Here is a 23804-nt window from a genome sequence, read left to right as displayed (position 1 = left end):
ATCATGCTTTGTTCAGCCAAGGTGTAGTTTGTTCGAACCCAGCTCAGCACCCTAGTTGAGATGACAACAAACCACAATGTGAAGACATGGTTTGTTGTTGGCTTATAAACAATTGCTTGTTTTAACCTTAGTTTGACATTGTGTCTGAATATGACAGCCTGCTTAACCATAGTTTGTTTGACCACTCCATCCCAGATGCTCTTCAAAACTACAAAGGCACAAATCTAGAGCAGCTGGAAAACAAACCAAGCTTTGGTGAAACAAGCTATGACTGGCTTGCTCATCGGTGAGAGGATGCATCACTCATTGAACAAACCATGGCTTAGCATTATGTAGGAACAGGGCCACTGACTAATGAAGAAAGAAAACAAGAGCTAGGAAGGGTTTTCAGTCAGGGAATGGGGCAACAGTGGCCTGCACAATACTCTTTTCCTGTCCCATAGCTATACTTGTCTTTCCCCTGAATACTATTGCCTGTCTAACCCCCATCTCTATTCTGTTCCTTCCCTCCATTCCCATTCCTTTTCTAAAACAAAACAAGCACCAAATTCTCTAAAATTAATCTTGGAAGGAGAGCAAATGAGTTAAATTACTTGATTTGTCTCATTTATTCTGAAATCAGGATTTAGGATATCCTGGAACAGAACCCAATTTGAGGGGGAGGATGGATGTTAGCTGAACAGGGTGGATAGTGGTCGATACTGACCCCCAAGAAGTTCAGGTGCTCAACTAGCTTTCTGCAATTACCTAGGGTCTGATGCCGTAATATTGATTTATTAGTACAGTGGAAAGCATTAACATATAGGAGAAATAATATTTAACCAGAAACTTTTAAAATAACTAGGGCATCAATACATTTAGAGTGACATATGCTTAGATCTTGTCTGTAATTTGCCAGGCTCCTGGTCTTCTTATCTTTCAGCAAATGGAAAAGACTTTAAAATATAAATAAAATAATATAATAAGGAATGACCTACTATTTTATGATATCTCTACTGATGTTTTATGATTGCTTTGCACCTGACTTCTATCTGGCTGAGTCACTGCAGCATACTGGGGTGGGGAGGGCCACAGTGAGTTTGCCCCAAGGCAAACGCACCAGAGGATCGGCTGGCTGTGTTTGGACATAAACACCAAACCACAGAGCAGTACTACAGGAACAAGCCTAGCTGATCTAGGCTTGTGCACTCCCCCTCTCCTCTCGTGCTGCAAAATCAGAAGCTTTCACTTTCGTATTCAAATTACAGCAAATCAGTTTGCTTTGTCCAAACTGTGGACAGGATTAATTGCTTATGGTTTAATATAAGGAGTCGGCATTATAAATCCTGGGTTGAAGTTGGTTTGTCTCCCTAAATTATAGTTAACACTAACCACCGTTTGTCTGGGTTTAGGTATAAATATTGCTAGTTCAAAATGGAAGTGAAACCTTCCCATTTCCTCCTGGCTAGGAGGTGGAACGTGGGAACAGGTATAGCAAGCCCTAGTTTAGTGTTACATGGGGGACCAGGCCACTGTCTCTGTTTTAATTACTGTTGATTCTTGTTCGTAGTGCAATTTCATATTGTGATTTTGTTTTACTTTATGGCTTTGATTTCTTTTTGAAATGGCAACCCACCTTGGTTATTATTTTTATTAGAAAAGTAGGACATAAACAATAAAGAAAACTAAAGATTTTCCACATTCTTCCCTTTCAACCATTCTGTCTCCTTCCTTCCCTCTGTTGTTTCTAATGTAAGGTACTTTAGAGGAGGGTCCTGTCCATTTAGCCTATGTCAATCCATAAGGCACAGTATAAATAATAAACAACAGCATTTCATTGATTATAAACATTCACTGGTCTTATCTGAGTTTTCAGATATTCATCCATTTTTTTCTGGCATTGTCAACATTCACAGAATTTCACCGCTCATGGTAACATACATATTATGACTACTACATGGTGAGTGTTTTACATTGTGGAAGCTGTTATCTCATGGTGAGACATCTGTGGGCTGCAAGTGATAAGATGCATGCTTTTTTGTGCACATCTGTAGTGGAATGGAATGGTGAAAACTTCTGCTTTGTTATCATATATGAACAGTTTCCCTTGTGGAAACATGGAGCAAGTAAGAACAACCTCCACATAACAACAATAATGTGTAAACCAATTATAGGTTACAGAAAATGGAGTAGCATTTTTAACTTCTCGGCAGTGGGCAGGAGAGAGTATCTCAAAAGCACAGACATTCTCCTTTATGACATATACTCTGCTTTCAATTTAGTGTGCCATTTCTAAAGGCTTGCTATTTCGGCTCATTCTGGCTGTGTTTTTCCAACCAGCGTGATTTCCAGAGGTATTTCAGGGCATGTGCTGCTTTCACCACCTATAATTGAATAACTTTCCAAGATAACTACTTGAAGTTACCTTCTTTTGAATGCAGACCGGATATCGATTGATGGTGCAGCTGAAGTTTCTATATATAAAAAAAAGAAAATGAGAAAAGTGGTTTCTGTAATTTACGAAGGATATTGAATGGATACAACTAAGGCAAGAACAAAACTATGTTCCATTTTGTGGATTAATTTAAAGAACTTTTATACTGTACTGGAAGAGGAGCAATCCTAATATGTACCCACAGATATTATCACCACAGTGTTAAATGTTTGGTTTATAAAATACAATCTCAACAAGTCTTTTAGATGTTCTGTTTTAATGTAGGGAGGTATGATTTCATGTATATATTTCATTTTCTACCTATTTCTTAAAACTTTCTAATAAAGATCCTTTACTCTGGTATTTAATATAGCATTTCTAGTTCTGATCTCGTTAGCCTTCTTTAACGCATACATGTGTGGATTTTAGGGTGGTGATAATGTACTACAATTGGATTCTTTAAACCAGTCCAACCCTGAGACCTTCTTTTGATGGTGCCTCTATCTACTACCTGAGCAACAGGTGTGAACCACAATGAAGCCATTGTAGTGAGTCTCACTGCGATCAGCAAAGGTGAAGAAGGCTCTCATGCCACTTTTTATAGAAGTAAGTCGACAACTTGCCTTCTACTTGTTAAAACAATTAACCAGAACTTGATGCTTTAGAGCAAAGGAATACACAAGAAGAGGAAATCCCAAATGAACACTGGATGTACCGTAATTTTATTTCACCTGGAAGGAGCTTCTTTTTATTAAAGCTAAAAATAGCAGTGGAACAAGGAAGAAACAATAGCATGGCATGATCAGAAAAACCAAGTAAATAACTTCTAAGCGTTAAGCTCTGGGCATCACTTAAAATTTCCTTCATCCCCAATGAAAATACAACTTCTGATTCAACTCAGTAAGAGATCTGAATATGGTCAATAACATGGAGTTGAATTTCACCCAGTGTAAATTAGACATGTAATCAGATAAAACAATTCACTTCTATAGAAAGTTTATGCACGCAGACAGGCTGGCTCCTTGCCTACAAGCTACTGAATGCACACAGACTTTGAGGCTTGTCTGGTTAATTGGCGGTCAGCTGCTGGACATTCCATTAATTGTGTCCTGCCTCCCTGTCTGATTAATGAGCACTCTGACCTTGGTAATTTGGTAGGCTTGTTTTCCTAGGATGAACATCTATTGGGTTAGCTGCCAGATTGCTGCAAGGCTGGGATATTTGGAAAGCTTGCCTAGATGTGTCTGGCAGCTGAAGCCACAGGACCAGGTGACCAGGCTTTAGGACCCAACAGTAATATTTTGAGGGACAGAGAAGGTCCTTTGCACTTGGATAGGCTTTGTTTTTGTCTTAGTACACAAATAAAGGAAATGTTAATGCCAATCCCATGGGATCAATGAGACTGCACACATCTGCAAATGTAAAGATGCTTGACATATATTAAGCCTTGCGCTTACAATTACAATGGCTGCTTATTTTCCAGACTTAGAAGCCTAGTCCTTCAAAAGCTTCTCAGAGGGTGAAAGTCATCACCACAGCTTTAAAATCCCACCAGATGGAGATATGGAATCCACTGTGATGCTGATGCTGCTGTTTCTCAGGTTCCGACAGCTGACCTATCTGGGGCCAAGTCATTCTGGAATAAATTCATTAACTATGAACCCTGAAATTTGGAATCCCCTGCAAACTGGTGCCAAGGTTTTGCAGTTATTCTGCAGTGCAAACTGCGTTTTACAGCAGCACCCCCAAACTGAGTAATTGATAAACACCTCAGTGGGTAGAGCATGAGCCCCTTAATCTCAGGGTTGTTGGGCAAAATATTCTTGCGTTGCAGGAAGTTGGACTAGATGACCCTCATGGTCCCTTCCAACTCTACAGTTCTATGAAACCAGGGGGAATAGCTATCACCCCATCATTGTCTGAGTCTCTCTAAACCTCTGCCAAAAAATTTCAATAATTTTAGACCTCCCTTTACTTTGGTGGTTCTATGATACTAAATGTCCATCCTGCAAAAGGAGGGTCATTATACTTCACTATGCAAGCTCTTTCCATTTGTAAACAAATGTTCATCTACAGCAGATACTTCAACTGTGTGTATAGATCTTACATGCAGGAGGGCATAACTTAATATTGACCAGTGCCCCACTCACATGGCCATGTCTGTGTAGGCACTGCTGCTTATGTGGTCAGGTGAGATTTTATGAGTCCTGTGCTCATATCCACATATCTATACATCGAATATACACATGGGGATTAAATAGACCACAATCTATAGTTAATCTAACTTTGAGTGGCAGTGGCCGACAGTTATTGTGGGTCTTTGAAAGAACAGATTGAGCCGTTAGTTGTAGGAACAGTTTAGAATAGATAATAAGTGAAGTCTATCCAGCTTTGCTCTCCACTTGTTTCAAACCCATTAGAAAGAGCTGTCCATGTTCTTGGCCTGTTCACATGAATACACTGTGCAACTGTGCACAGTTTCGTCAACTCCTCCTCTGTCAAAGTGAACAGGACAGAGTTGAAGAGTGTTTAGGACTTTTGTGGCTCTATATACTCATCCTGCAAAAAAAGGATCATTATACCTCATGATGAAAGCCCTTCCTGCCTGTAACCAAATACACACACCCCATATGCACACTGTGGTACCATAAGATCTGCCAGCGTTGCATTTCATTCTCTTCTCTGCAAAGATTTATAAAGTTGCTTTCCAACTGAGTGTGGGACAGTGATATTCCAGGAACTTAATATTCTCTCTCTCTTTCTCTCTCTCTCTGAGCCTCATGATGGGTTTGTAGCAGGCAAATTCCTTGCTAAGCCCGAGGTGAGGTGGAGTCCTTTCTTTGACCTACGTCATGGACAAATTTGTAGAGTCCTGAGCTGTCATCACTGCCATATAAATTTTATTCCAAATATAAACTGCAAGCTTCAGCAAGCTTCTGAAATAATTGCTTCAAGAACTTAATGTGATTTCACTGACTCAAAGCATCTTCTGAGTCATTTGTAGCCTGCTGGAGCTCTGTGAAAGTGCCAAGTTGCTTTAAAGCAGAGATTACATAAATTCACAGAGGATAAGTATTTCCGGGGGTGGGGGCGGTATTAGCCATAATGGCTATATGAAACCTCTATATTCATAGGCAGTACTGTATACAGCAGCAACCTCTGGGGTGGGGGTGGCTACTGCCTTGTGGACTTCCTAGAGGCATCTGGTAGGTCATTGTGGGAAACAGTGGATGGTATCCAATGATGCACCAATTGGGTCCTGCTGGTACAATGAGACTTCCTCTATTCCACTCCCCCCAAATCTGCTCTGGCAGGTTCCCCAGTTTTGAGGGTGCATGGAGGAGACAGGAGAGAAACATGAAGTTCTGTTGCACTCATTGAAGTCCCTTGCTGCAGTGTGGGATAGAACCCAGTGGGCTTTGATCAAATTCAGCAGGGTTCATATTCTTATGGTGAGAATTCTCTATCAGTGGTCCTTTGAACCCCTTCCTTCTCAAAGCTACACATCCCAGGACTCCCTAGTGGACAGAAACAGCAGAATATATCTTCACCTCAATTTTTGTCCTAGCATGCATCAATGTCCTCCAGATGCTCTCATTTCTAGGTAGACATAAACCCAGGCTCATCTCAATTACGCGAAGTCCAAGAGAAGCCCATAATGGATAGAGCCCAGAGCACATCAGCAGAACTCTCTTCTCACTGACACATTTCAGTCTCCACAAGTCTTTCTTCCAAGACAGTCCCAAGATTATATCACTAACTGCTCATGTTTGCATCAAAATAATTAACACAACTCTAAATGAGCTGACGTTGAGATAAAAATAAGAAAAAGGAGCCTGAAACCTATAGACACCTTTCAGTGGGCCTCTGAAGCATGCTTAGATATAGGCATGAGGAGTTCAGATAAAGATGACCTCAAATTCTGTTAGATATTTTGTGTTAAAGAAAGAAAACATAAAACGGATCCTTACCATGGACTTCCAGATCAAAAGAGCAACTATCAACCTTATCCTTATACGTTACTTCACACCTATAATTTCCTGCATAGTTTTCCTTAGCTTTAATGATTTGCATCTCAAATGTGTACATCTGAAATCCAAACATACAGTGCAATTGTTAAATTAAATTCAGGGAAATTCTCAGCAGCTGAAAACACATTCATACACATGTATCTACAAATATTATATCCTACATTAATTTACTAGGATTAAAGATGAGTGGGTGTTACTACTGTCTTTACTTTTGCACAACTTTTAGCTATAATTCTATTCTGCTCCCACATTCTGCTCTGTGGTTTTTAAAGCTGTTGAGTCGTCTGTTGTAATTTTTGTCACAGCAATAAGCCCACAACAAAAATTCTAATTTAAAAAAATCCTATTGGAATGCAAATTTCAAAAACCTATTTAAATGTGTATTTTCTTTCAATATATATATTCAAATGCAGATATTGATATGCTTAAGCTGTTGAGAACTGTGCTTCAGTATTTGCAGAAATGGAATAACAGTGGTAACCTAAGTTTGAATCTACACATTAGTCCAAGAAGGATGGATTGTTGCTGCAAACCACAGGAGGGCAGGATGCTTCTGTGCTGGGGTCTTGCTTTTGGGTTTCCCCACAGGCATCTAGTTGACCACTCAAAGAACAGGATGCTGGACTAGGCAGGCCGTTGGTCAGATTCAGCAAGCTCATCTTATATTCTTATGGTTTCGATAATTTCATACAAGAATCCAAGGAGGTCAAATTCCTCAAATATTTCTATTTAGGGAAGGACACTTAGCCAAGCTGAAAGGGAATCAGGAGCTTGAACTGGGGTGTTCCTGCTTCTTTGTACAGTGGTGCCCCGCAAGACGAATGCCTCGCAAGACGGAAAACTCGCTAGACGAAAGAGTTTTCCGTTTTGGAGGTGCTTCGCAAAACGAATCTCCTATAGACTTGCTTCGCAAGACGAAAATGTCTTGCGAGTTCCTGTGGGTTTTTTTCCTCCCCCCTTTTTCTAAGCCGCTAAGCCGCTTATCAGCTGATCCGATAAGCCGCTAAAAGCCGCTAAAAGCCGCTAATAGCACTAATAGCGCTAATCCGCTAATCCGTCAATGGGCTTGCTTTGCAAGACGAAAAACCCGCTAGACGAAGAGAATCACAGAACGGATTATTTTCATCTTGCGAGGCACCACTGTACATTTACAAGGCAATTCTGCACATGACTATTCAGAATTAAGCCTTTTTTCAATAGGATTTGAGACTGCACTGTTAATGATGTCAGAGGCTGAACTCTTTTTACCTTTAATTTTTATTCAGTATCAAACAATCCCTGCACGACATTGGCGGGGAGGAAGAATTGGAGCAGGGCCACAGGATTTTGGGGGAGCCCAGCCCACTCCTTGAAAAATGGAAGTCTGAAGTCTCTCAGCCCCCACCATGTGAAGTGCCTGCTAGACACCAAACTGTTCAACCACCAAATTTCATAGTAGGAGAAAATACAAACCCTAGGTGGAATCCAATTGTGGGCTAACACAATTGCTCCATCATCACAAACATTTCTGCTTGCCAGGTGGAATGATCTCTCCTCTACTGCTGTTCTAGGGGGTTCGCCTGACTCCCTACAGCAGGGAAAGGAATGGGGAGCACACAAGGGGAGAAGAGGGCACAAGTCCCATTGCACCAGTGAGAGTCCTTGAACTGTCATGTCTGGGTCAAACCCTGATAAATGGGTACATGAGATTCTGCTCAAATGCCAGATTTACTTCTGGTGCAAATGCACTGGCAGGAGCACCAGACTGGTTCTGCTGGTGTGTTTGCACTGTGCCAACCTCTCCACGACCTTGTCCTTCTTGATAAGCACACACTGAGCTACTTCTGGAAATAGCCTGTTTTAATGTTACCTCTCTCATGAAATGTCCAGTTCAGTCAGAGCTTCACCCCTGGAGCTTATGTCCTTACTACCAAGTCTGGATTTTAGAAACAGGTAAAATTGAGTCCTGCCATCCCTCCATACCTTGGTTTGGCGCTCAAATGTCTCCTTGAGCTGAAGGTGCTTCCCTACTTTGCTTGCCAGGTCCATCCATTTCCCTTTGAACCACTTAATAGTTGGCTTTCGGAGAAGATCCTGGGCTTCAACTTTTGCTATAAATGTAATATTTTGTCCTTGGGAAAACAAAAGAAAACATTGGTCACATTAGAAACATTACTACTCATATGATAGACACCTGGCAATATGTTTGTGGAACTTTTTAAATCCTCATGAAGATTTATTAGAATTTTAGTGTAAATTTCTCCTAGTATAGACATTTTGCCTAGTACACACATTTTTTTGTAAAAATACGTGTGGTTTTGTACATGTCACATGGGTGAAAAACTGCATTATAAAATTTGGAGAAAGATTAATTTTGGAGGATGGTAATTTGTGTACTGTTTAGGAAGTGTGATTGGGTAGGTTTGCCTTTAAATGCAAACAAAATTTAACTTCTCCCCCATATGCAAACTGTTATGTACTGAAGTTCTCACCCTGGGCCAGCAGGGGGATACTGTAGATAGTTATGCAAATGAAGGATCAAAAGTGACGTTCAGTGATTGGATAGTTTGTATGCAAATGAAGGATCGAACGTGACATTCAGTGATTGGATAGTTTTAGAAAGTTGTTACAGTAACAAGGTACTGGAGCTCTATATAAGCAGGCTGACTCAGCCCTTCAGCTCAGTTCAGTTCTGGCCTCAGAATAAAGAAGAGCTGTTTGAAGAATCGCTGTGTCGTCTGATATGTTCACCCACAACTTAACACAAACTATATACAGTTTCAAAAAATATACATATATCAGGTGCCATCAAAGAACCCCTTAGTTGTAAGAGCATCTGTTATATTTGAGCTATCAGTGACCAAAATCCCATACATTCCAAAACTACATAAACCCATAATTTGTTGAGCAAGCATTTTTTCTCTTGGTCTCAGCAGGGTCTCTAGAAACAGGCATGTAACCCATATGTTGCAACTAGATAATCATAATCATAATTTTATTTATATCCCGCCCATCTGGTTGGGTTTCCCCAGCCACTCTGGGTGGCTTCCAACCAAATATTAAAACAACACAGCATCAGACATTAAAGGTTTCCCTAAACAGGGCTGCCTTCAGTTGTCTTTTAAAAGATGCTGTGTGTATGGTTTTCCTGCTGAACCCACAGAAGGCTGTGCACATATGTGAGGCTGTGCACATAGTTTCCCCTATTTAAAAACTAACATTCCATGCCCACTCTGGAAGAATGGCAGACGCAACTGATAGACTACATGGAGCTGGCTGAAATGACTGGCAGAATTCGAGACTTGGGAGAAGAGACGGTGGAGGAGGACTGGAAGAAATTTAAAGACTATTTACAAAAACATTATAAGCTGTATGAATGCTAAGAGAATGCACGTTTGAAAACAACATGGCGTCAGTAATTTAGTTGTAAGATATATGAGAATAAGTGATGTTCAAGAAAGTGAGGAAATTCGAAGCGATATTATGTTCAAGTTGAGCAGTTTAAGCTATTATAAAATTATCTAAAATCTGGGACATAATAATTGAGATTTACAAAATAAGAATTGGAATAAGGTAATAAATTGCTGTCTAATCATATGTTTGAGAACGCAGGGAAGGGCGATGTGAGGAAGTCCAAAGATTATGAAAATATGATTTCTGAATAACTGTATTCTGTTATAACTGTATTCTGAATAACTGTATACTGTTTGTATTCTTTTTTCATTCTTTGTTTATTTTTTAATTTTGTGTTGATTTTTTCTGTTTGTTGTTTGGTGATGGTGTTTTATGTGTATGGTGGTTTGTTTGTTGTTTAAAATTTGCAATAAATATTTTTAAAAATAAAAAAATAAAAACTAACATTCCAGCAATTGGCTGTCCAGAAAAAGGAGGAGAGCCTGAATCCAGCCCCCCCCCCCCGGATTGTTCCTGTTTTCCACTAAATAGCTAGATCAGGGGTAGGCAACCTAAGGGCCAGGGGCTGGAGGCGGCCCAATCGCCTTCTCAATCCAGCCCGCAGATGGTCCGGGTATCAGCGTGTTTTTACATGAGTAGAATGTGTCCTTTTATTTTGGGGGGTATAGGAATTCATTCATTTCTCCACCCAAAATATAGTCCAGCCCACTGTCTGAGGGACAGTGGACCAGCCCACGGCTGAAAAAGGTTGCTGACCCCTGAGCTAGATGATTGAATTTTAACTTCTAGAAAGGGCTCTGCTGCTTCATATGTGCTCCTGGATTAATCAGCCATTAAAATTTATTTCCATATGAAATTTGAAAGTGTAATCTCAGTATGTTAAAGTCTTTTGAGCTTCATAAGGTATAAGTGTATAGCTGAATCCTGTGCATGTTTACTCAGAAGTAAGCACCACTTTGTTTAGTGAGGCTTATTCCAGGCAAATATACATAAGATTTCAGTCTTAAATATTTTTGGGAAGAGGGGCAATGGAGGACTAATTGATCACTTGAGAATACCAGAAACTACAGCATTTGCTGAAGCTAAGTAGGTATAGCCCTATTCAGAATCCCATGTATGTGTAATAGACAAATTAATATATACATATATATTTTAAAAAATTGTTACAGCACTTACCGACACTAATTGTTCCACCCTTTGGTTTTTCAACAAATAAAAGGGATTTCTGTGAATTGTCTTGCTTATCTGCTTCTTCCTGAGGGCCATCTCCCATAGACCATACTAATATGGAGAAAGAGGCGAGAAATTAACTTATTGCAATAAACCTTGCAATCTAATTTCTTTATTTTAGCTCTAACATGAGCTTCCTTTAAACTACAACTACTTCAAAGGGTACTTACGTTCTCCGTCACATTTTTTCAGCCTGACATGATGTTATTGGAAGCAAAAGGATAGAAAAATCTTATTGAACACAACTTTCTGAATGGAATTGCCCTGTCTGTGGTGATGGAAAATTATAATATTGTGCTGGTCTGTGTCATTGCTTTCACAGCAAATAAATACAGAAATAGTTGTATATTAATAGATATATACTGTATAGATGATATATTAAAACAGACTGTAAAAGCTTAATGTCAGTGTTAATTGGGGAACAGCTGAATAGTTTTTCTTGCAAGTGTTGGTAATTAAGATCTTAATCCTGCAATAACCAATAAAGACTATGTAAGCTCATCTGTGGAGAAACAGTATCTGTACAGAGGCATGCCTTAAACATTGCAGCACTGGGGTCTTCTTCAACCCTATGATTCTATAATTCCATCATTCCCAGTTTGATTCTGGTTGTGTGTGGAAATAACACAATTTCACATAAAAATAACTTCCATGCAAAGTAAATTCCATGAAAATATCAACATTGTTCTAGTTTCTAAGGAACAGCATGCTTTGTCAAACAAGGTACGTAAGACATATGTGCCCAAGGGTCAAATGTTTAACATGAGTCTTGGGTTGTTGTGTTGGTTTTTTTACATCCCCACTGTACAAATTAGTTGCAATCTGTTAAAAAAGAAGAAAAAGAAGAAGGAGATGTCTGTGCCTAGGTCTTCCAGATTTATTTTCTGAAATGATCTATGTTAGCCTCATGTAACCTGCTGCCCTCAGTGGTTTTGTTTTGGATTACAATTCCCATCAGCCCCAGACAACATGGCAAATGCCCAGGGATAATTGGAGTTGTAGTCCAAAACATCTGGTGGGCGCCAGGAAGACACCAGGCTGACTTTTGTGCTCCAGAGCTCCATGTGAGCAGGCGCATCTCTTTTCACTCCAGTGAAGTGCATGGAGAAGTCCTTGCTCACATGGAGTTCTGCTTGCGCACTGGAACCTCATGAAGCTTTGGAGCAGGATCTTTTTTCTAGATCTGAAACAAATATAAAACAAAAACCAAAGGTTAGCATGAAGGGTACAAAAGTCGGCAACCGCATCTGTCGAAAAGTAAGCTACAATAAATAGTTCATTAATAGTTACTGCATTAGGAGAAAATTGGAATGTTTGGGGGTCTTTGTTCTTCCTCCTTTCCTTTCTGTTTTAGAAAATCTCACCTGAGTCCTTTCTCTCTCCTGACCGATTAGTCCCACCTGAAAGGTAAGAGTAAACCGGATGATGTCAAATCAAAAGCTATACCTTGGTTACTATACTGGCTGTGTAGGATTGGGAGCTATTGTCATATGCTGAAAGGTGGGGAGGGGAGGGTTGTAGAACTAATGGGGTTGTTTAATCAGTGGAAGGAAAGTGGCAAACTTCCTAGGGGCTAGTAAGAAGACATAAGATCCAGCAACATTGCTGCAGCTGAGCACATCAGGGTGAGGTTGATGCCTGGATAAGATAAATAAAAGGGCATTATCATGGCACATAGGTCTATCTGTGGCTAATAGCCATTATGTGTAGATGGAAACTTCATATTCTGAGGCCATATACTCAGCAGCATCTAGCTGGCAAGATGGAACAATGGCCTGATCCAGCAGAGCTCTTCCTAGGGGCACTGCCCAATGTTAGTCATAAGCAGAGAGTAGACCTACTGAAATTAATGGACATGCCTAAGTTAGGTTTGCTCATTTCAGTTGGTCTACTCCAGCTGGATGCAGCCCTAGGGGACAACTTGGGGACTGTGAGTTCCAGCAAGATAGAAAGACTGGATATAAATCCACTATCTTCTTTCAGAGTGACAAGTTGTGTTTCCCTTGAAGTTCCATTGTATGCAACAGAACTTGCACACCATTCACCCGAAACAAAAGCACCTTGTGCTTTCAGTGTTCCTAAATGCTTAGCTTTGGAGCATATAGTGGCTAAGAAACTCCCTTTGCACGCTTATTGGGTGACTCTAGGACATTGGAGATGGGGACAATGCAGGGATTCTATTGCATAAATAGTAACAGGCCTTCAACCCCCTGGTTAGATGGGCTCATGTCTGGCTGACAACAGAAGAACCAGTTCTCGTTAGTTCTCCTCATCATAGCAGATAAACACTGTAAAATGGAATAGACCGCCTAACCTGCAGTTGAAGTGTCATCTTCATCTGTAAAAAGAAATACATAACAAGTAAAACAAAGCAAGCAAGGAAAAGGAAGAATGAAAGTTATCCTTTTTTTTTTTAGTACATATGAATGATGATGAGGAACCTGCAAGAGAAGGAAGGGAAACCATGATAGCTGGAAACAATGGTAATGAAAACTGCAAACTGATGGATAAAGCTTTATGGGATCGAGCAGCTAGAATGGTCAACTTCAATGCTTCACGCAAGTACAAAAAAATGGGATGTAATGTGTGATCTATTATTAAAACATGGGTATGAATGAGAGTTTTCAGAGTGGTTGTGTATGTTAGAAATATTGAGGGGGGGGGAATGGAGTACAAAAAAGCCACAATGAAAATCAAGGTCAACCATAGATCTGACCTTCTGAAGAGGATGTCATTTCACTGACGTTCCCGTCTGCAAGTAAAATGTGTACATAAAGGGTTTTTTATATAAATATATATATATATATACAAAAATAACACTATAATTAGGGAAAAAAGACTCCATCACTTGGCAGAAGATGGCTCCAAATTAATGAGATTCAACCATTACCTTTTCTTCTTTCAAATTTTGACAAGCTGCCTAGATAAAAACCATATCACTTACATGATCAACAAGGATCTTACTAGGTCCTGTCAAAATCAAGACTCTTAGGTCCCATTCCTTTCAGTGGAAGAGTTAAGCACATATTTAGCTCTTTCCCATCCTAAGTCAACAGCGCCTAAGAGTCCACCTATTTGTTATTGCAAATAATAAAGCAATAAGAATTCTGTTTAGAATTGACATATTTCCCATAATTTAGAGAGAAGAAGAGCACATATATACTTTGATGTGATAATTAGCAGTGGTCTAGATTTAATATCTTGAGCTACAACCAATAAATCTGCACGTTAGGTCTTCCTAATTCCACGACAAAATACACCCCCCTCCAATACTCCACTATTACAATTATATAAGGACTTAGTTTAAGTTTAAGATGGGCAAATGAAAGGGAAAAGGCTGAAAGGTCACTGGCAATATTTATATTGTACACTATTTATACTGTAAATAAATATTACTGGAATAACTTATGTTTTACCTCCATGGAAGGCCACAGAACAAATATGAGTGACGAAGACATTTCCCACATGGTTGAAGTAGACTTTCAAATACATTGCATGAAAACCACTTCCATCGCATTTTAGGATGTCTGACACTCTGTCATTTTGTTTTTAAAGTGATCTTAATATAATTATGGAAATTTGCTATCCATAAGTTACACTTAAATGATTTAAAGAAGTTCCTGATGAGAAGAATCAAGCCATTTTAAGAAAAGGCACACAGTATGAAGAACAAAATAATTCAAAATTTCAGAACATTATATCTACTTACCCATGTAAGAAAAGCATTTTCAAGTGAAATCATCCAGAAAAGGTGAATTCTGGCTCCATAATAATCAGTGACTTGACTTCCAAGTTTATTTACTTGGAGTCAGGATGTCACATTTTCAATCACATAAGTAGTCAAGCTCAATCACATAAGTAGTCAAGCTCTTACTTATGTGATTAGTCCCGATCCTGCAAACATGGAAGTATGCATGGTGTCCCTGAATCAGAGTATGCTTCTAATCAAAAATTTGAAGATTATGTTACTCAAATGAGTAAATGCTTTTGAAATGAGGGCAGTTCTATATATGGAGCAAGTACATTTTCAAGCAGCCCATCAACACAAGTTTTTAAAAGGCAGGAATCAGACTTGATTTTGGCTTCAAAATTATTGTGATTTTCTTAGGCTAAACTACACATTACACTGTAAATCTGTTATTAGTTTCCTGACTTTTATTTTATAATGAAATGTAGCTATACAGGCAGCTGTCAATTTGCTAGCAGCAGGAGTGGAGAAAGTTATATTAACCTTCCTTCCATGCTCTGTTCACAATCAAAACTTCCTCCTCAGTGACTTTTGGCCCACATGGGAAAACACCACCATATTTCCCACCACAATAGGGCAAACAGCAGCTGAGAAAATGGAACAGGGAAAGAGTTAAACATACACTGCCCATGAACCACTAAGATGAGTGAACTGCATTTTAAAAAAATGTTTTCAACAGTACTGAGACATTGCTTTTGAGGCCAGCTATTAGCATGTTGACCCTTTCATAGGAAGTCAAAGCACTGACTCACACTAAAGATACACAGAAGGAATTATTATTATGCATCTTTTTCCTGTGATCAAACAACAACAATAACAATTATTGCTGTTGGGTACATTTAGGTTTGGAACACCTGCAAATTCCATGAGCTGCAAGATGGCATGAAGATGCTAATCTTCAGAGTTATGATCATGATAAATGATAGCCTTATGATAAATGAGTGAACAAAATGAATATTGTGCTAACTGATCAGAATGCAACAACTGGCTCAAAGTCCGGCAGTTAATCAAAGTAACATAAATTCACACTCATCTGTCTTCTTCACAATAGTGTTCTTGTTGTGGTCAATGTAAACATGAAGAAAATATGTAATCTGCTCAGTTCAGTCAGCACAATATATGTGATGTCATGCTTGTTATCCAAGTGGAAGATGATCATCACACAAAAGAGTGGTCTAATTTGTTATTATATTGTTGAATGATGTGAGAAACTGGAAGAACAAAAAGCAGCTGTAAGGTGACAACTGCAGATTCACTAGTCAGTGCCATTTATATTTTCTAAGCAGAAAAAAGTTAATACCAACGAGTCTGTATACCCCCAGGACATTAAAATGTGTTGTGAACCTTCTATGGATATCAAGGTAACATACGACAGCAGAACTGCTTTGACAGATGGGATGGAGGAAAAACCTGTAGCAATCCATCTTTCCTAATTCTTTAGTTGCTAGAACTGGATGAAGTGGTTGTTTAATCAAAATGGAAGAATGATTCAAGACCGATCAGTTTAAAAATGAGAAAGTGATGATCTAATCTATGTTAGCAACATCATCTGTTCAAAAGATAACAAATACCCAAAGAATATCAGACCTGATGGTAGAATTACGATCATTATTTCACTCTCCTTTTCTTCTGCAAGTAAAATTTTAATGGAATATAAATATATTTAATAATGGAACTTGTAAAAAGAGCTAAACAAGAGGAAGGCATTCTGGTGCAAACAGATTTCTTTACCACAAAAAGACGTATACCAGTTGGGTAGATCAGGGGATTCACTAAAGCAACAGTTTCCCTTGATTGGCAAAGATGGTTAAAGTTAGGTCAACTTTCTTCAATCTATTTCCACTCTGTCAGCACTGGTGGAGGAAGAGGAGTGGGGGGGGGAGCACACCGCCCCCGGCAGTGTGACCCCCCAGGGTGCCATTGTGACTGCCACCCTGCCCACGCTGGGTGCCATGCCCCCGCAGGGGGCGTGCCACGCCCCTGGGGGCGGTGCACCATGCCCCCAGGAGGCGCAACAGGCCTACCCCCGCCTGCTCTCCGCACCCCGGTGCTGGAGCATGAAGCTCCGTCATTGTCTGTCAGTCCACCTATAAAGGGAGCCTCTATCTAAAAGTACAAGTGTGGTTCTACACATGCAGTATTATCACAGCTGAAGTTGACCCATCATCTAGAAAAGCCCATCTTATCCTTCACCAGTCCAGATCTACCTAAGAGATCTACCTTGACTGATGTTTGCTTCATGATGGGAATTTGCTAACACTGAGCAGATGCAAAGCATCATACTTAGATTTTAAGTGGTTACAATATATGGCCAGCAGTACTGCAATGTGGTCTATATGTCATTTCTTATTCATCCTGAGATGTGTATGTTGAGTAATGATGGAGTTTGCCAAGGACACTTCTGAAAAATTAGGGAGGTGGCATTGCAATGATGGTCTAAGATGGCTGGAGGGGCCTACAGTCCACTTGATCGTCGTTTTCATGGAGGTGACCTGGTAGAATGGCTCAGATTCACTATTGGCCCTTTTCAACAGCAACCTCGCTTGCAAAAAATATGCTCTTATTCCCTTACCCCCTTAAATGAAGGCATTCGCTGTGGATGCCAATATAATCACATCTGAATTATCATAACAACATGGCAACCAAAATGATCAAGGGGTGGGAGGAAAGGCTTCACTATAAAAAAAAATAGTATGGAAAAAAATGAGCATGAGGAAACATAATATACAAAATTATGCATAGTAGGAAGAACGTAGGTAAGGAGAAAAACCCAGGGTCATCCACTGAAGCTGAATGGTAGGAGATTTGGGAATGACAAAATAAACTACTTCTTTGCACAGTTAAAAATGGCAGCACTTTGCTAGCAGAAGACGTAGTGATGGCCACCAAAATGATGACTTGAAAGGGGGAATTAAACAATATTGGATAAAAATATTAGTATCTCCAGTGTCAGAGGCAGCATGATGGGAGGTGAGCAGCAGGAGAGGGCTAATGAGCAATTTAACAAACAAACAAATAAATTCAGCAGAATCAATGAGATAACAACACTTCCCCAGAAGTCTATGGAATGGTCTACCTTCCTCTTTACTATACATCTAATGGTTTTTTAACAGTATGTCAGGCACGGGGTACCTCTAGCTCCCATCATCTCTGACCATTGGTCATGGTTGCTGGGGTAGATGAGAGTTGCAGTTTAGCAACATCTAGGGAACCAAAGGGTCCCCATCCCTGCAGTATGTCATCAATGTAGCAGGAGGGTGTGCTGTTTCATATTTGCAAGTTGCTGATGGGGAGGCTCCAGTAGTACTAATGAAATTGTATCTATGTCCACTTGCCAGATCTGCTACGGTTGCTCATAAGCTTTAAATATAGACATCTACGTATGTCTATAAAAGACAGCTGAGATTTTATACAGAGTTTTGATGGAAACTTCAATCAAAACCACAGGGGAAACAATCAGATGTTTGAGTAGATCACAGAACCTAGACAAATGAAAATGAAACATGCAGGTAATTTATTAGATGGGTGGATGCCTGGATGGAACCTAAAGAAAGAAATGAGCACATTAATTTTATGTTGTTATTTCAGGAAATGAGCGCAGTTCTGGTAGCTATGTCTTCAGCACAAAAATGAAGATGAATGAAAGCACATTGTGGAATGTAATATATGAGAGTACGTTGGTAGTTACGTAGACACACATGACAGTGCTGGACAAACAGAAATGTAGAACAGAGTCACTGGAGGATAACAAAGTGAGTTTGGTGAGGCTGCTGTACATTCAATTATTCTGTAAATAAAATAGATATTGGATAGATGACAGAGATCTAGCATTCCATAAATGCAAATTAATACCTTGCTTCAAAACACAAAATTTAGAACTATGTAGTATGGATTGCACTGAAGATTGCATCCCCATCATTACTTGGAAATAAATAGTTACCCTGGGCATACCCCAAGGCAGCCTTGCCCAACTTGGTAACATCCCAATGTTTTGGACTGCAACTCCCATCAATCCTAGTCAGCATGTGCTCACCAGGTTGGACAAGGCTCCCCTAAGAGTTGTGGAAGGCTGGGGGGGGCGTGGTTTGCTTGCAGGGCATTATGGAGGACTATAGGACAGAAAGTCTTAAGGATTCCACCTGACATGCAGAATTAGTCATACAGGACTTTTGATTCTGGCCAAAGTGGTTGGCAGGGCAATTCAGAGCAGCATCTCATATTTTGAATGGTAGACAAAGGCTTTCTTTCAGATACTGAAGCCCTTTAAAGCTCTTATGACAAGAGCTAGTACCTTAAACTGATAGGTAAAAGTGTTATAGTGGTTAAGAGTAGTTAATATTATGCTTATGCGTGTTTGTCATTTATGGTTGCTTTTGATGGTTTCTATGTCATTTTTGTGTAATACCTCTATCTTGGGAGCCGTTACAATTAAAGGCAGACTGGAGCCAGTGTTGTATAGTAGTTAGAGTGTCAGACTAGGACCTGGGAGACCGGGGTTCAAATCCCCACTCTGCCATGAAGCTCACTTTGTGGCCTTGGGCCTGTCACTGCCTGTCAGCCTAGCCTACCTCATACTAACTGGGTGATCTTGGACCAGCCTTTCTCTCTCTTCTCAGCCTAACCTACCTCAAAGGGATTGTTATGAAGATTAATTAAGGGAGTGGCAGAAACATGCATGCTGCCTTGAACTCTTTGGAGGAAAAGCAGACTATAAATGTAATAAAGGGTAAATGACGCGTGACAGTTAAGTCCAGTCACAGATGACTCTGGGGTTGCGGCACTCATCTCGCTTCACAGGCCGAGGGAGCCGGCGTCTGTCCGCAGACAGTTTTTCTGGGTCATGTGGCCAGCATGACCAAGCCGCTTCTGACGAAACCAGAGGAGCGCACAGAAACGCCGTTTACATTCCCGCCAGAGTAGTACCTATTTATCTACTTGCACTTTTTGCAATAAAGGAAGTAATAAACTGGACCAGGAAACAAAGAGGTAGCAAGAGCTGGAGTGACATGCTCTTGCTGCTCTTCTCTACAGCCTGGCAGCAGCATTGCACATCAATAAAAGTTACTGGACACTTTTCAGGGGCAGGCAATATTCCTATGTCAAAGTTACTAAAGCAGAGGTTAGGCCAACATGGTGTCCTCCAAATGGCACCAGACTCTAGTTTCTGTTATCCCTGCCCATTGGCCATGCTGGCTGAGACTGATGGGAGTTGGAGTCCAACTACACCTGCACATTGTTAATACATCCTATCCCCTGCACTAAATCATAAATGGCTGTGGTTAGGCCTGCCCTCTCCAAGGATGGGTTGAATGGGCATACCAGCTGAAGCAAGTAAATGGGGAAATGAAGGGGGAAAAGCATTGGCGGTGGGGGAATCCAGGAAGCCATATGAAATCATACCAATGAAATGAAATAAAATTCAAAACTGTATGGTGAACTGGAAGAAAGAAGAGAACACATACATATGACCTATACTGTTGTAGCATCTACTGATATGTTGCCTCCTTCTAGCTTTTGGAGAACAACTGCACTCACCTTGGTTAGGTGCATTTCCATCTTCCTCAGGTTTATTTTGTTCTGTGTAGGAAGTAGAAGCAACATCTTTTTGAGAGAAAACACCCAGATCATCAACATTTGTGCTGGCGTACCCGCCTGCAATGCTGGCACAACATGTTTAGATGTTGTACAAGCACAGCAGCCACTACGCCCCGGAGAATTAATTGCCAGAGGCTGAAAGTGTTAGACCATTAATATAAATGGAAATTAACTGGATCCTATTAGCATGTCAATGCCTGTTGGTTGAAACAATGAGTTAGGAAAGGGACCATATCTCAGTGGGAGGGCACATGCTTTGGATACAGAAAGTCTCAGATTCAGGTCATGGAAAAGGAAACTGAACAGGCAATGGATAGGCAACCTCTGTCTGACAGCCAGTAGAGCTGCTGCCATTCAAAGTAGATAATACTCGGCTTTAGAGGTGTGGGTGGGCAAGGTTTACAGCAATAAACAAACAAAATTTCTGCCAGGAGTGGGTGGGACCCCATGATGGCCCAATGAGAACTCAGCATGCTCAGTGACCACAGAATGCTAATTGATGCTGGAATGGGGAAGGGGGGTGGAATGCAGTATCTTGAAAAAGGGCATGGCTGGCTGAAACCCTGAACAGAAGCCCTCAAGAGCATAACATTATTATTATTTTGCAGGTCCCACTCATTTTACATATATGCAAACAATCTGGATAGCTCAGTAGAGCATAAGACTCTCAGGGTTGTGGGTTCGAGCTCCACGTTGGACAAAAGATTCCTGTATTCCATGGGGTTGGACCAGATGACCCCCTCATAGTCGTTTCCAACTCTACAAATCTATGATCTATGAACCTGGAGTAGCAGTGCAATCTTATATATATTTGTTCAGTGGGGCTCATTCAGAAAACATGCATAGGATTGCAACCTGAAAGAAACTCCGAACTATCCTGCACCAACATTTCCCCTATTTAGTGTATGTACACGGGAATGAATCCAGAATTATAATAATCAAGTTTTAGAAGAGCAGTAGCAAATTTTCTTTCTACCCCCTTCCCCCTCTGCATATTTGGTCACATACTTTATACTTTTAATGCAGCAAGCTTCTAGATGTGGCAGCCGCAATCTGGGCTTAACACCATTTGTGTGCTCACATCTTTGCATGTGTGTGCATATGCGTGTACACAGGAAGCTCAAAATATCCAGAAAGATATGTCAAGGGCAGGAGGATCAACAGACTCTCTCTACACCTTCCCAAATACCAAATGGGACATAGTTAGCATCTTTGGAAGAGCAGTGCAAGCTTCAGGGCTTCTGCTGAATCTACCAGGGCTACTGGGTCAAAGGATATCCTCCCAAACATCAACTGATAAGCATCAACTGTGCTTGCTCCAGAACTATTGGTCGAGCAGGTTCCAGGGTCAAAGTTCTTTATTAAATCAAAACCACTGGAAAGCAGTGACCACTTATGTAATCTGCCACATTTGTAACTATTAGTGTTACAGATGTTTCTTTCCAGGGAGAAAATGAGAAGGACTTCCAACTCCATTCTTTTGCAGTTTGTTATTTAATTCAAAAGATCTGTAAGGATTTCTAATGCAACAGATCACATGGTTTACTATGTGAAATGTGCTTTGAAATGTTATGCATGCATTGCAGGGATAAGCCAACAGCAGTTAGGATTAGTTGCACAAGGTTTTTATTTATATATATATATATATATATATATATATATATATATATATATATATATATATACACACACACACACACAAAAATGTAGGGTTGGAGCAGAAATGCTCAAATATTTGAAATCTGGTGAATTTTCAATTATTAATAAGTATTTACCCCAAATCTATGTTTGCTGGTTGTTTGTACTAGATTCCATATTCATCAGCTACCACATGGGTTAAAATATGAAATAATGCACTTTCTTTAGGCCTTCTTTTTTTAACATGAGGCCTTCTTCCTCTCCTTCTCCCTTTCCCTCCCCTCCATATATAATAAAGCAAAGAGGCAAAATATTTCCCTTTTTCTTATTTCCATTCACTGGATCAATTCCTTGCTCCCAAATTTCCCTAAATACATCTATGTGCAATTTCTGTAAAAAAAAAAATATCCTAGAAAAGAACTAGCATCCTCAGAATACCCACAATTTCCAGGGCTTGGGGGGTGGGGGGAGCAGGGGAGCCAAGGGAATTAAGCCTGCAATCCTATACCCAATTACCTGGGAATAAGCCCCAATGAACTCAATGGGACTTGCCGCTGAGTAGACATATATAGGATTCCTAGCATCCTCACAGTAAATTATCATTGTAAATGGCACCCTAAAACGAGTTTGAGCTCTCAGTTACCTGGGAATAAGCCCCTTGATCTCAGTGGGACTTACTTGTGAGAAGACACGCAAAGGACTGCACTGTTAATCTTGTAGAAGTGAAGTTATTAATCCAATAAACAGTCACCTCTCTGTGTATTGTATGACACCTATACAACACATATCTATATCAACCAAAACCACAAATTCTAATGACTAACCTGGAGGTGGTGCAGTCTCTGCTTCTGTTTCATCTAAAAAGGATAGAAGAAGCACTTTTAGAAACATAAATGTATACGAATAGATACATATGTTCTAGTACAGTACTGAATCCAGCTTGAAGAGCTAGACAAATTCTGAATTTCATGCTATACATGAAAGCCTTCCCATTATGGATTTGTAGATGTTTATTGTGGTCTTGTGTATAACCCACTAATTTATTAGGTTTTATTCAAATTGTTTCATTGTTGTACAGATGAAAGCAGCGAACTATCTCACCAAATAGTTGGTTCACATTGCTTTTATTTTCCTGTAACAAATACCAAATTGATTTGCTATTTCCTTGCATTATCATTATTTTACAAATAACATTTTTGCAAATAATATTTCATCAACATACATAAGAACATTTGTTAAGTTGGAAAGGAAATTAATTAACTCAAATAATCATGTCCAATTATTTCAATGGTTCTACTTTGGGTGTATGGGATGTTAGGGGAGGGATAATACCTCTGGTGGGGGACATGTGCTCCTTCTGGGGTTGTTTGTCCACCTTTGGTCCCCACCCTGCACTCAATTCTCACTTGTGTCTCCTAGAAGCTGTCAGCATGTGACAGAAGCCACACCCTGGGAAACAGCTTTGACTGATCAGCTAAACTTGGTGAGGGCAAGTTGATGGGTCTCAGTCTCTCAGTGAGTTAGGGACAGTGAAAACTGGCTCCAGCACATTGAGCGGACAAGACTAATAGGGGGTCCAATGGTCAAGAAGGGAGTTTCTGCACATGTTCTAGAGGGAAATGAGGAGCAGAGGGGGATCGTCAACCTGAGGTGCTAGCTTATCTAGGAGAAGGAAAACTCTGATCCTAAGCCTTCATTGCCTTGCACCTATTCTCATGTGAGAAAGGCTTCAGGAGGAAAAATCCATACCCACTGC

General features: G+C 40.2%; 1 protein-coding gene across 11 annotated transcripts in view; it reads right to left on the bottom strand.

Moving 5' to 3' along the window:
- MYBPC1 (myosin binding protein C1) overlaps positions 1 to 23804 on the bottom strand; it is a 96648-nt gene that overhangs the window by 53424 nt on the left and 19420 nt on the right. For 5 of the 11 annotated variants that reach the window (XM_081212227.1, XM_081212232.1, XM_081212224.1 and 2 more), the window contains exons 2-10: positions 22873 to 22905; positions 20351 to 20392; positions 13784 to 13819; positions 13382 to 13405; positions 12432 to 12467; positions 11014 to 11118; positions 8407 to 8555; positions 6385 to 6502; positions 2405 to 2453 (exon numbers count right to left, since the gene is read on the bottom strand). In XM_081212227.1, coding sequence (XP_081068353.1) covers positions 2405 to 2453; positions 6385 to 6502; positions 8407 to 8555; positions 11014 to 11118; positions 12432 to 12467; positions 13382 to 13405; positions 13784 to 13819; positions 20351 to 20392; positions 22873 to 22905 — 592 coding nt within the window. Of the gene's footprint in view, positions 1 to 2404; positions 2454 to 6384; positions 6503 to 8406; positions 8556 to 11013; positions 11119 to 12431; positions 12468 to 13381; positions 13406 to 13783; positions 13820 to 16402; positions 16440 to 20350; positions 20393 to 22872; positions 22906 to 23804 lie in introns of those variants that run through there. The other 6 variants (XM_081212228.1, XM_081212229.1, XM_081212231.1 and 3 more) reach the window with 6 other exon arrangements.

The sequence above is a fragment of the Podarcis bocagei genome, assembly GCF_964188305.1.
Source record: "Podarcis bocagei genome assembly, chromosome: 10".
NCBI classification, from domain to species: domain Eukaryota; kingdom Metazoa; phylum Chordata; class Lepidosauria; order Squamata; family Lacertidae; genus Podarcis; species Podarcis bocagei.
Note: the sequence above shows the minus strand (reverse complement) of the source record. Positions and strands in the feature narration are given on the sequence as shown.